We start from the raw sequence: 13,210 nt of genomic DNA on the forward strand, positions 1-13,210 counted from the left end.
TTTTAAATAATTTTGAGTCATTTAATTTGCGAATCAATCCACTCCCAAATTCTCATGCTGCATCTCTTGGACATATGGCGGGAAAATGTCCATATGATCCTTATTTCACATTTTCCCATACCAAGCCCTAAACCTCTTATATAAGGACATAAATCACAAATTGTGCATTTCAGTGCTCTGCTTCATACTCCAAATCCTCTCATTTCCTTTACCCATCTTTTCGCCGCTGCCGTACAAATGTTCAGCTGCTTCACAGTAGTCTGATCGATATTCCACCATTCACTTCGCTATCGCGTTAGTCACTCATAATTTTCTTCTCTCTTTTTTTTTTTGCTTTGTTTTCAATTTTGCTTTTGATGCCTTGGAATTTAGGGTTTCTTAATCCGGGGGTTTCGTGCTAGCTCTTCGCCAAAGGAGCCTGTGCCCTATTTACATGCTTTTGTTTCTGTTTTCTGTTCCTTAATTTTTGTCCATGTGTTGTGTTTTAGGAACGGATCGTGAAACTCCGTAACCAGAAGCCAGAGTTTGAAAATGGAAGGTGCGTTTGATGATGAAGCTGAACCGGCTGTTACAATCGGCGAGTACCTGGAGGAAGTCGAGGAACGAGAGCTGGTTAGTATTTTTTGCATTCTTGACATGTTTTCATATCTATGTGAAGCTTAGTGTTATGTATCTCTGATGTTGGTTGTTTGACATAATTGATTTGCATCTCATTTGGCTTATATTGTCAAGATCTATCTTATCATTATGAATTATGTGGGATAATGTTTTGCTCTCTTTGACCGTATTGCTACTTGTGGTCCTTTAACCAGTAACCGTAACCTGATAGCTTCATTAGGAGGTGTTGTACTTGTTTGTCCATGTAACTTGAGAGTTATTTGTTTGGATGTTTACAATTTTGCGGAGGCGATGGAGTTGGCTTAGTGAAGTAATGCATATCTCATTTAAATGGGGACAAAGGCTTACTGTTTAACTATTGTATGCATGTCTAAAGAAAGTATTTGACCTTATGCTTTGCATACTTTGGGTGGGGTGAGAAATCACTGCTTGCACTTTGGTGTAGATTGGTTTTCTTGTTAAAGCTGGAGATTATGAGTTTTGTTTCAAAGCTGGAAAACATACAGAGATCAAATTCTGAAGCACATGTTTTAAAGGATATTTGAGAAATCACAATCTACTCTTAGACAAGTATGCGTGTGTGTGTTCATTCAGTTGACTATTGTAGTGCTTATGAGAATGTAAATTATGTTCCAACGTCCAAGTAAGTTGTAAACTTTGTCTGTACGTGTTTATTGCTTGTTGGTTGTGTTAATCACCTATTTATTTGGGGAAAAGAAAAGTGAATATTTTATGAGTATTAAAAATGATTAACGGTGTATTTGGAATAAATGAAATTATCTTGTGATTATTTGTTACCTGTTATGGAGTATGGACTACTAATGTGGGGGCATATATGGTTTTTATAGCATTGTTTTATAATGATGCCCGATTTTCCTACATTTTTTTTATTTGTTAGAAGTTCAAGCCCTTGAAATTATCTGAAATCTCATATATTGGTTCACGAAACTTTGGTTGGCTAGTCTTCATTTATCATATCGTGATAATTTGTTCCTTGTCTTTTGTGCTTGTTTTCTGGTTTGGTTCCATTGTTTCAAGCATGGTAGTCAAAATTGCGATTATACTCGTAAGATCATATGATTTTATGATTTTCTCCATGCCAAGCGATTTCAATCCTAGGATTTGATATGTTTTGTTAGGTTGTTGGGATTGCACGATCTTACTGGTAAAATCATGTGATCGCAGCATGCTGAAAAAGAGCCTGATTTAAAAATAATAATTTTTTCATAAAAAATCCAATGCACCCACCTGATTTTCTCATGACCTGGTTTATATAACCCAAGACCTGCATGTCTAGGTTATTTGGCCGCAACATTACCCTCCATTCCTTGCTCTTTCTTCTTCAAATCTGTATGTGAATGTGACTGGGTGGGTACTGGGTTCTATTCTCTGCCTCTATTTCTTCTTCAATGTTGATTGCTGCTGTACCTGCAAGTTTGAGTTGCTCCTGGGTATTGGTAGCTGTGCCTGTGAGTCTGTCTTGCAAATGGATGCTCAGTGTTCAAATACAAGGCCCCCTCTCTCCATTCCCACTTGTATTCAACTCTGTTTTGATTATTATTATGTATTTTGTTTCTGAATTTTTTTTTCTAGTTGCACGTTTCGTGATCCTTTTTTCTGGTTGGCATTTTGTCTATATTTTGCAAGGTGTGGGCTGGTCCTTTCTTTTCTTTTTTTGTGAAAACTTACATTGGTTAAATAAATAAATAAAATTTTGTTTTTTATAGAGTTGTCATTTGTCGGGTTATGACATATTCTAATTAAATTTTATTAAATGTTATTTATGATTTTAAGGTTACTTTGCTTATTTATGATATTTATATGTATATATATTATTCAAGTTTAATTTCATATTTTAAGATCTTATCATAGTAGTCAATAGCGGGTGGAGCATAGCGGTGCGGTGCCACTATGAAGACCCTATAGCATCGCGGTTAAGAGGAGCGGCTGTTGCACTGCAAATAGCAGCCAAAAATGACAGAAATTGTGGCTGTCGTGGCTGCTATTCAATGTCTAAAATTCTGAACTTGCCCTTTGTTTCTTAACGTTGGGCCCCCTATTTTCTGATCTTCTCCTCCCTCTTTCGCAAGCCCTAACTTCTCATTTTGTCTCTCAGTTCTCCCTCTCATTTAATCTCTATTTTCTACGTTTCCACTGCTTTTGGTGGCCTTCATCTCTGTTGAGGCTTCTACCGTGACAGGGACATTCTGCTGTCATCTTATTCATCTTTGGTGAAGCCTCCAATGTGACTTGGATTGTTTTGAGTCATCTTCTTTATTTCTGGTCATCTTCTTCAAGTTCAACAAAGCTTTCAACATCACTCAGACACTTTCCGGTGACTGAACGTTTTTTTTCCTATTTTAGTTGTGTTTTTTTATTTCCTTCTTTGTTTGGATTCTCCTACTCTGTTCTCTTTCAAATTTCAAAGCTTCAAGTAGAATCAATGGCTACTCCTGCACTCTTTGCTGTTTGTTATTTATTTCCTTTTCTGATTTGAGTTTTTCTTTTTTGTTTTGTTTCAAATTTGTGTATTAATTTTATATTTTTCAGCATGTATATGTGTGCATATAAACTTCAGAACAGCGGTCATCCCGCTACCGCTATCCCTGTTATAGCATTTTTGAGGTTGGCCGCTCTGTGCCACTATTTAGGATTGACTACTATGGATCTTACCTTTCATGCTATGATCCTATGATTTGCATGTTTCCCTCCCCCTCCTGATCCTAGGTAGGATCTTGATTTTGACTTCATGGTTTCACACATGATTTTTTAGTATTAGGACAGGACAATAAAATGTGTGTGAAATATATGACAATTTTGATATAATTTTGATATATAATTTGCATCTAAGTAGAGATTATATTCTTCTTGTGCACTTTACTTTATTTGAAAGAGGCTGCTTGTTGAGTTTCAAGGTTCATAAACTAATTTGATTAGGCAGAAGCTATTATACTTCATGGTAGTTTAGGGTTTAGCTATTTTACTGTTATGTCTGATTCTATTTTACTCAGGTTGTGGCATGATTGCAACCATAGTTATCAATAGCACATAAGTGCAACACTTTTGCAGTGGTCAGCTGCCACAGAACTTAAATAGTGGAGTTTTTTCTGTTTGCGGGTGTACTGGCCCAAAATCTGTATTTTGCAGTGATATCTCTGTGCGGCAGAGAAGATGAAGTGAAAATTCCATCTTGGCCTTATAAACTGCGACATTTTGCGGTTATTTTTTAGGGCCAAAGTTGTCCTTTTGTTTTTTCAGAAAAGTTAAAAACCCTAACCCTAAATTTTGTTTTCACTCTTTCTCTTCTCTCTCTTCTGTTTGAAACTTCTCTTCTCCCAGTTCTGTTCTAACTTTGTGTGATCAAAGTGGCAGAGTCACCCATCTCCAATGGTATTCCAGCCACACCCATGCTTTTCTCTCTTCTTTGTTTGGGGCTTCTGCCTTTTTAACCCAAGTGGCAGAGCTAAACATCTATTTTGACTTGTCTCTCTATTTTGCAGTTCTGTTGTTTCCCCTCCGCAACCTTTATGATACTTTTTTCTTTTTTGTTACTTATTTGTATTCTTTAGACTTGTTACTTTTTATTGATAATTATGAATGTTTCATTAATTATGGATATTTTTTTGAGCATTGTATGTATAATTATTTATATAATATAGATCATATGTATGCATACAAAAATTTAAAATAGTGGGCTTCTTGCAATATCGTTTTGAGGGTTGACCACTATGTGCTGCTATCTGGGATAACTATCATTGTAATGTTGGCAGTTTAATTATTTCCTTTCTCATTTATTCAATTTGTAGGAAGCTGATTTAGTTTTGGGGGGTGATGATGGCAAGGAGTGTACCTACAGCAAAGGTTATATGAAAAGGCAGGCAGTTTTCTCTTGCCTCACCTGCACTCCTGATGGGAATGCTGGAGTTTGCACAGCTTGTTCATTGTCTTGCCATGATGGTCATCAGGTGGTTCTTATGATTCCAGAATTTTGGATTGCATTACTATAGAACAGAAAATGGATATGGATTGTGTTCATGTTTACTTTATATTGTCATTATGCATTTTTGTAAAGGAAGGTGGTAAATTATGATGTCAATTTTAGATTATTGTTTTGCTCGTATAATCTCCAGTGGTGAATCTGAGGTATATTCATAAAATTTTCAGTCATAGATTTGTCCTGTATTGTAAATACTTGATCTGTAGTCTGTGGTGGGTCCCTGATTACACGCTAGTGGCAATATAAAGTAAATCATAATTAGCATTAATACATTGTCTACATTGGTAGTGTTTCTTTTTATTCTTATGGGCCATAACGTTGATTGTATGTGAAGTATTGTATTCCATGTTTACTTATATTGGCCATGTTATAATGCTGGGACTGGTACACTTTATGTGGAATAGGTTTAGCTTTATTCACTAAAATAAAATTTTATTACTTGAATGGAACATCCGGTTTAACTTTGTTTGCTTGATCAATACCCATAACCTATGGTTTTATTACTCACCGCTACATATGAAGATTGTGGAACTGTGGACAAAAAGAAACTTCAGGTGTGATTGTGGGAATTCAAAATTTGGTGATGTCTACTGCAAAATTTTCCCAAACAAAGATTTGGAGAATGTTGAGAATTCATACAATCACAACTTTAAAGGTTCATATTGCACATGCGGTCGCCCGTATCCTGATCCAGACTTTGTACAACAAGAAGAGATGATACAGTGCTGTCTATGTGAGGACTGGTTTCATGAAGAGCATCTTGGGCTTGAGTCGTCAGCTGAGGTTGGTGTCTTGGAATGTGGTGCTTGGTCTTTGCCTAAATTTTTTTTTGTTCTTGTACTTCAATCTTGAGTGAGATTTGTATGCAGTTTTGGAAAATAAAAAATGCAAGGCCTTATTGTGATGTATTTATCATACTCATGTTTTGCCATTTGATTGTTTTCCTTGCTATACCGTAGATTCCCAAAGATGATGAAGGAGAGCCTATCTATGAGGAATTTATATGTAAGGCATGCTCCGAGGTATGTTTCTTTATAAAGTTATATCCTGAAGAAAGATGGGCGGCTGGAAAGCAGGCAGATGCTACTGTCCAAGTTAACAAGGACAAAGGTGTTTTGGAAGAGATGCCTACTTGTGAGTCTGAAAAGCCAATGGGTGATTCTTCATATAATTCTCCGAAAAATGATGTTTCACAAGCTACTGTTGATTCTGAATCTATATCTGATGGGACGAGGCTGTCTGAGGGGGAAAATTGTAATAGCAGTATAACTTTAAATCAATATACAAAAAGCACCAATTCGCAAGTTAACAAGGACAAAGGTGTTATGGAAGGGGTGCCTACAACTTGTGAGTCTGCAAAGCCAATGGGTGATACTTCATATAATTCTCCTAAAATTGATGATGCACAAGCTGCTGTTGATTCTGAATCTATATCTGATGGGACGAGGCTGTCTGAGGGAGAAAATTGTAATAGCAGTATGACTTTAAATCAATGCACAAAAAACACCGATTTGCAAGTTCATTGTCTCCTCGGTGTTAACCTAGCTGCTGCTACCCCTGATATACATGGTAAACCATTTTTCCTTTCTAAGCATTGGAGAGATGCTCTATGCAGATGCAATAATTGCTTGGAGTTTTACAATCAGAAGCAGATTGCTTTTCTACTTGACAAGGAAGACTCAATTGCGGAGTATGAGAAAGTGGCCAAGCAAAAGAGAGAAGAAAAGTTGCAGCGACAGGAGGGTGCGGAGATAAGTTTTTTTAATAAACTTGGTCATGTAGAGAAAGTGGAGATCTTGAAGGGCATTGAAGAGATGAAGGATGGGCTTCGTGCATTCCTGGTAAGTTCTCAGACATACTATAGATTTCTTTTTTCACGTTTTTTCACTATTTCAGTCGCTTGTTCTGAATGGTAAAAAGGTGGAGCAAGAGTTCTATTTGAATAGATGGGTTCATGCTTGTTCAATCGTGGGTAGAGTCTTATAACAATAACTGATTGTGTTGTGGTTGATTGTATGTTATGTTTTGTGACAGGAGTCTGCAGACTCGTCAAAGCCAATTACTGCTGCTGATGTCCACCAGTTTTTTGATGACATTAAGAATAAGCGTCGCCGGGTACAGTGAATTTTTGTTGTGTGTTTGCGTTTCAAGGGCGTTAGTCAAAACTTTCAAACTCTTGTCTGAGGTTCAAAAGGCCTGCATGGTTTATGATATTTATATTACAATGCGCTGTTTGTATCAACTTTTGAATATTTTAGTTCCGTAGAATGAACTTGGATTTAACATATGCTTGTTAGACTATACATTCTGCTAGCCAACCATCCTGTTTTTGGTTATTTTTTACTCCAATTTCTTGACGGGTGCTGACGGTTAATTCTGTTAAACACTAAATTATATAAGAATGCATCAAATATATATTTTTTATAATTGAGATGATAAATATATTTATTTTTAAGTTGTTAACACGAGCTTTCAAAGCCACGTTAAATAAATTTTGTTAATAAGTGAATGTGTAAATAGGTTATTTTTAAATAGACTTGATGAATACACTAACAATAAAGTGTGAATCTCAGGAATTTTTATACTAGTTTCCCACGCTCCCAGATCCCGACATATAAGTCCTGTCATGGGGATGAATCTCATGCTAATTTTTTTGGCAACTGTCAATGAAAATGTGTTTTATACTAAATTGGTAAATAATACTCGTAAATATTGTGTTTCTTGTCAATTAGGGCCACTTATTAATAGATAGTAACAATAATTGAGTGACTATTTAAGTTTTATTATATTCAATTCTATTGTTAGGTGAAATATTCTTGAATTTATAAATTCGATTAGCTTAAATTTTTTATAATGTGTTACGATTACCACCACAGTAAAAAAATACGGGCTGAAGTTTTTAGTAAAAGATATAGATTTGTCTTTAGCTATCTTCCTAATATAGGAAATAATAAAAAAGTGTTTTTTACCTTGGAAAAGCTTGATCTCAACTCAATCTCACATACTTTTACTCGGGGGCTGGGCTGGGTCTTGGGGCTCCCCAATGTCATAATCTGGTCAGCAGAGTGATCAGCGGTGCCCAATTTTGATTCGTGTTCACTGGGTAGCCCAATGAATTAGTTGGTTATCTCGGTTGAACTTTATGTTGAACCTTACAAAAAAAAAGTTCAATAAAAATTGATATTGTCAAAAAACTGTTTTTTTCATTTAAGCTTTATGTTGAGTCTTATTAAAAATTTAGGAATAAAAATTTATTTTGTTAAAAAATATTTATAACAGCTTTTTTCAAGATAAACAAAATATAATTAATATTGGATTGGTTTTAAATTATTATTTCATATTTTTTTTACTTAACTGAAAAAATAAAATTGGAAACAAAAATTGTAGTAGGAAAAATTGAATCACTAACATGTTTTAATGCAATAAAATTAAACTATTAATCACTTTCGATATAATTGACTAATAACAAGTTAACAAAAAATTCAATTAATAAAATATGAAACATTAGTCTTACTTATCTATTATACATAACCAAATCATCCAATAATAACATTTACAAAAAAATTTGATAGCATTCATTCACATATGCCAAAAAACTCTAATTTAAAATACACATATTAATGAAATATAGAGTAATAGTCATATCTACTATATTAATCAAATTATTCAAAAATAACATCAACAAATTATATTTTAGTAATATCCATATATGCAACATATTTTTCTTATCATAACAAAATATAGTTAGTTTTAATATAATCAAAGCATGACAATATTTGATAAAAATTATAAAAAAAACAAATTGAGTAGATTACTAAAAATTCAAATGACTAGTATGCATACTGTGCAGTGCTAGTTATCCAAGCTGAATAAGAAATTTTGGGAACAAAAAATAACTATAAGGTAACGTTTGGTTCAGAGACAGAGACATTGAGATAGAAACACAGAGACACGCATATCATGTTTGACAAGTGTCTCGCTAGAGAGATAGAGACATAAAGGACACGTGAGACACAAATTTGAAGGACATCAGTGTACCTCCTAGAAAAAAGGACACTAATGTCCCAACTCTAGAGACCTCTCATAATTTTTAAAAATTGCATAAATTATTCTCATAATTTTATATCCAAACACAATACAAGATAAAATACACCACATCCTGTTCTTACTTTCAAACACAATACACAGACACAAACATTAGTGTTTCTGTCCTTCATTGTCTCAGTATCTCTGTCTCCTGTGTCCAGGGACGATATCCAAACGCTATCTAAAGGGATAAAATCTATACATTAAGGAACAAGTTTGTATAGAAAGGTAATAACTAAATGGAGAAAATATGTTTATGAAAGAACACTTATAAGACTTGTACCAACAAATTAAAAAGAAAAAAATATATAATCTTACCTTAAAAAAATATGAGGTAAACAATCTATCTATTTATATTATATTTATTAATTCTAAAAGCATATAATGATATAACATCACATGAAATTATTTTAATTTAATTTTTTCATTTCTGTCTATTATATTACAAACTGCCAAACAAAAAAAATATCTCAGCAGAAAAGAAGACAACACAAGTAGTCAAAACAAATGAAGATAGCACAAGCAATCAAAATAGATAAAGAAATCCTATGTAAAAAATTTCTCCATAAGTCATAACAATGCTATAAGGAATTATGTGAACATATAAATATAAAAAACAACAATTGAAGCAAAAGAGAAATACAAAATTTGAAAGAAAACACATTTCACAACCAGAACAAAAGTGTTAGTTAATGTCAATTGCAATGATAATTCAAATTCAATATGATTTTAGGCAAAGTAATGTAGCAGGATAGTAGATGTAACTAATTAATATCAAGTTTATATTGAACTGTAAAGTTGTTGATGGTGTAAGTGCACATATCAAGGGTTCATCACATTATAACCTTTTAAACTTTCTGTGCAAGTATTTTTAAAACTAAATATTTTAGTTAATAAAAAAAATTAGGTTTCAATTATTGAACATTTTTGAAGCATTAAAGTCTAATTGATCAATTTACCTTTACAAGGAGAAGGAATGAGAACACGAGCAGAAATAAACAAAAACCTAAAATGGAGAAGAATGGCATAATCATATTCATACTGATTAAAGAAAAACAAAACAACAATAGAATAAGAAACGACACTATAACAAAACAACGTAGACAAAAAAAAAAAAGAATGAGTAAATCCCTCACCCGCAACAACACAAATTTAGTAGTTCATTAAACCAAACAACAAAAACATAGAACAATATTAACAAAAACTAAAGAATAAAAACCCTAACCCCAAAGGAATACAAGAAAAATAAAAAAATAAAAAAATGCTTACCTTAGTAAAGATGAAAGTGGAGTAAAGAGTGAGAGTAGTAAGACGAAAGAGAGAAATGGTGGTTACAAGAAAGAGAGATAGAGAAGGGAATAATTTCCTAAATCCTAGCAGAGCAAAAAGATAACAAAGAGAGGGGCGGCGCATGAACTAAAGAAAAGAGGGAAAGGTTCAGATTTGTTATGCATCTCTCAATTAAAACCTATTGATTGGAACTGGACCTGGGCCTAAATTTAACACACACACACATTCGCTTGGTGGCGAGTTCTGACGGTTCTACAATTTTAAATCCATAGTCGACCATCCTTAACCATTTTAACCCAAAAAAATCCATTTTACTCACCCGAAACCCATTCAAATATATTTTTCTTGGGTGGGTTCTTCAATTTCGTATGGGTCGGGGCAGTTTGATCGGATCCTGCACAACCCTATTGGTCAATCATGTTGTTTTATCTCTTTCTGAGATAAATTTAGATCTTCTAGTCATTTTGTACTCTGACCATGAAGAATAGCATTAGAAAAAGTTTAAAAGTTTCCTTCCTTACCATGCTTGTAGCCTTATTGCCAAAATTAAACTCCTTTCTAATTTTAGGGAACAAGATATGTTTTTTTGGCACTTAATCACTAATGAATTTTTTTCTATCAAATATGTCTATAGTTTAATTTTTTATCCATCTCTTTGTATTAATATGTTTAAGCTTGTTTTGGAATTGGGATTGACCTCCCAAGATTGCACTATTTTTATAGAAAATATCTCATGGTAAATTAATCTAATGAAGAAAGATGTAAGCGTGATATGTCAATTGTTTCTACTTGCCTCATGTCTAGACCATCTTATTTTTCTTGAGACTTAATTTGCTTTTTTTCAATAGTGGTCTTATAAAGTGGTTTAGTTAGAACTTGTGTATTCAGTATTTGAACAAATTACCTAATTGAAGTAGATTGTTTAATTTTACTATTTGACACTTGTGAAAAGCTAGGAATCTTTGTTTTTCCACAACTCATCTATTCTACTAAGTAGTAATAAGGAAAGAGCTATGTGATGCTGATTATTTGAATACTTTTTGCAGGGGTAGCTCCAAAACTTTGCCAAGGCTAGTGGCTAATCAAATTCACATTAAGTGGCTTTCTCCCATTATTAGTCAGCTTAAATTGAATGTAAACAATTCAGTTGTACAAAATTCTACAAGCTGTGGTGGATTAATTAAAGACGACCAAGGCCAATTCATTGTTGGATTTTATGGTAATTTGACACCATGTTCTCCCTTGGCAACTAAACTGTGGGCTATTCACATGGGAGTTAAACTAATTATTCACAAGAATGTTCAACTTATTTGAATTGAATCCAACTTTAAGGAAGCATTGTCCTTGCTATTAAATATTTAAGACAATTTTCATCCTTTTTTTTTTTTGGTAATGTAGCATTAAAAATTTGTTAAAACAGATTCAATTTGTTAGATTTTGTCATGTTTGTAAGGAAGCTAATAAATATGTTGATAAGCTTGCTAAATTAGGCATAGCATAATGTGTTCCTTTCAATTGTTTTGATATGTTTCCTATTTCTTTGTATCTCTTCTTGTGTCTAGACGCTTGTGGCATTTGGACCCCTAGGGTAGTGACCTAACTTTATTTGTTTGTTCTTGGTATTTGTTAGCTCCTTTGTATACTAAAAAAATGAGTGTGTTAAAATATGATAAGTTTGTATTTTTAAATATTTTTATAACCTATTTTTATGTACTTGATCCTTATTTAAATGTGTTTTACACTAATTATTTTATTGATTATCACAGTTTAGCATGCTAAGAGCTCTAATGGATTATTGAAGTGTTTTAGGCATGAATTGATGAAAAATAGGGCAAGCACACCCATACTTCGAGCATATACACAATTATGCATATTGGTCATGATCCTCTTTTGGTGCATCCAACTTGGAGATTTTTTAGGGACTTGTGAAGAGAGAATTTGAATTTAAAATTTAGCAAATCATATATTTTTCTCTTAATGCGTCATATCAACATATCTTTTGGAGGCAATAACTATTATCTTTGGTAGATACTAAATCCTATTTAAAGAACCTTGAGAGTTACGACTTGAATATCTTGATTTTGGCATACTTTTGACGACATTTGGAGTTATTGAGAGTGAAGGTCATTAGCAAAGATAAAGAAAGTTTCTTCTTAGTTTAAGCAAGTGATTGAGAGCGTGTTTGAGCAGCAAATTTTTTTTTTATTCTCATCTCTTGGAGATTTTTCTAGTTTGTAATCTTCTTTCATTTGAATATGGATATGGGTACAATTTCTTTCCTTGTTTTCTTTACAATGAGTAGCTAAATCCATAGCTAGAGTTATGGTAAATCATATATATGACTTTATGTAATCTTTACGTTCAATAATAATTTCAATTCTCATCTATGATTGATTTTTATTCTAGTGCATATATATGTATGTTAGGAATTAACCACTATTAATATTTCATAATTGATTACATTGTAGGCAACCGTACCACACATAGTTAATAGATCTATAGGATAAAACAAGATAAAGAATTAAGTAGATCAAACTTAGTTTTTTTTTCTTTCAATCATTATTAAATTAACAAACTCATAAGTATTTTATGTTTTTTCTTTCTTTTACCTTGCATGATCATTGAGGGTAATAATTTAAGGAAACAACTGTTAACATTATATGACTATTTGGTGTTAATACAATTAATATGAGTAGTTGACAATCATAAATAAATCAAAATTAGAATTAGACTAAAAGTAAATATAAAAAGTATAAAGATGAAATCATACGCTCTAGGTTCTTTTCCAATAGTCTAATTGAAAGTTGCATTATTTTATTTACTTTAAATTACTTGTTAATTTAATTTATTCTTAGTTTAATTTTATTATGCAATCCTTAAGTTCAAATAATTAAATTAAAATATTCTTAGTACTTAGAAATAATTCTTATGGAACAAAATTTTAGAAACTTGTTTAAAAATTCTTTATTACTTTTCGATAGATATTCTTGCCTATAAATAGGATATATGTTAAGAAGTTAAAATATTATCATTTTACATTAAAAATAAAAAATAGTTATTATTTTAAAATTATAAAATATTTCATGCATGATTTAATGGTATTTAAAGTATTAATAGAATATATTTAATATTTTTAATATGTATTTTGGATATATATTAAAAATTTGTTTAAAAATTTGGTAATTTTCTGTTTTTGGTCTTATTTTTATAATTTTAAAA

The 13,210-nt window shown here is 32.4% G+C and overlaps 1 protein-coding gene across 2 annotated transcripts; it reads left to right on the forward strand.

Annotated features, from left to right (window-relative positions):
* The first annotated feature begins 247 nt into the window (after positions 1 to 247).
* On the forward strand, positions 248 to 6,987 carry LOC113868716 (putative E3 ubiquitin-protein ligase UBR7). Of its 2 annotated transcripts, XM_027504555.1 has the most exons (7): positions 249 to 294; positions 489 to 612; positions 4,425 to 4,583; positions 5,138 to 5,398; positions 5,575 to 5,849; positions 6,063 to 6,456; positions 6,650 to 6,867. In XM_027504555.1, the coding sequence occupies exons 2-7, from the start codon at positions 532 to 534 to the stop codon at positions 6,737 to 6,739; spliced, it is 1,260 nt and encodes a 419-aa protein (XP_027360356.1). In that variant the 5' UTR covers positions 249 to 294; positions 489 to 531; the 3' UTR covers positions 6,740 to 6,867. The 2 variants fall into 2 exon arrangements, with proteins under 2 accessions (XP_027360355.1, XP_027360356.1); XM_027504554.1 differs by having other exon boundaries at positions 248 to 292; positions 5,575 to 6,456; positions 6,650 to 6,987.
* The last annotated feature ends 6,223 nt before the right edge of the window (positions 6,988 to 13,210 follow it).

The sequence above is a fragment of the Abrus precatorius genome, unplaced genomic scaffold (assembly GCF_003935025.1).
Source record: "Abrus precatorius isolate BTA unplaced genomic scaffold, Abrus_2018 Scaffold6, whole genome shotgun sequence".
NCBI lineage: Eukaryota > Viridiplantae > Streptophyta > Magnoliopsida > Fabales > Fabaceae > Abrus > Abrus precatorius.

Excerpts from the sequence above, each read along its gene's own strand:
- LOC113868716 (XM_027504554.1), top strand. The coding sequence starts at position 532 with ATGGAAGGTGCGTTTGATGATGAAGCTGAACCGGCTGTTACAATCGGC. Across the intron at positions 613-4,424 it reads AAGTCGAGGAACGAGAGCTG|GAAGCTGATTTAGTTTTGGG; the intron begins GTTAGTATTTTT and ends TTCAATTTGTAG. Across the intron at positions 5,399-5,574 it reads GGCTTGAGTCGTCAGCTGAG|ATTCCCAAAGATGATGAAGG; the intron begins GTTGGTGTCTTG and ends GCTATACCGTAG.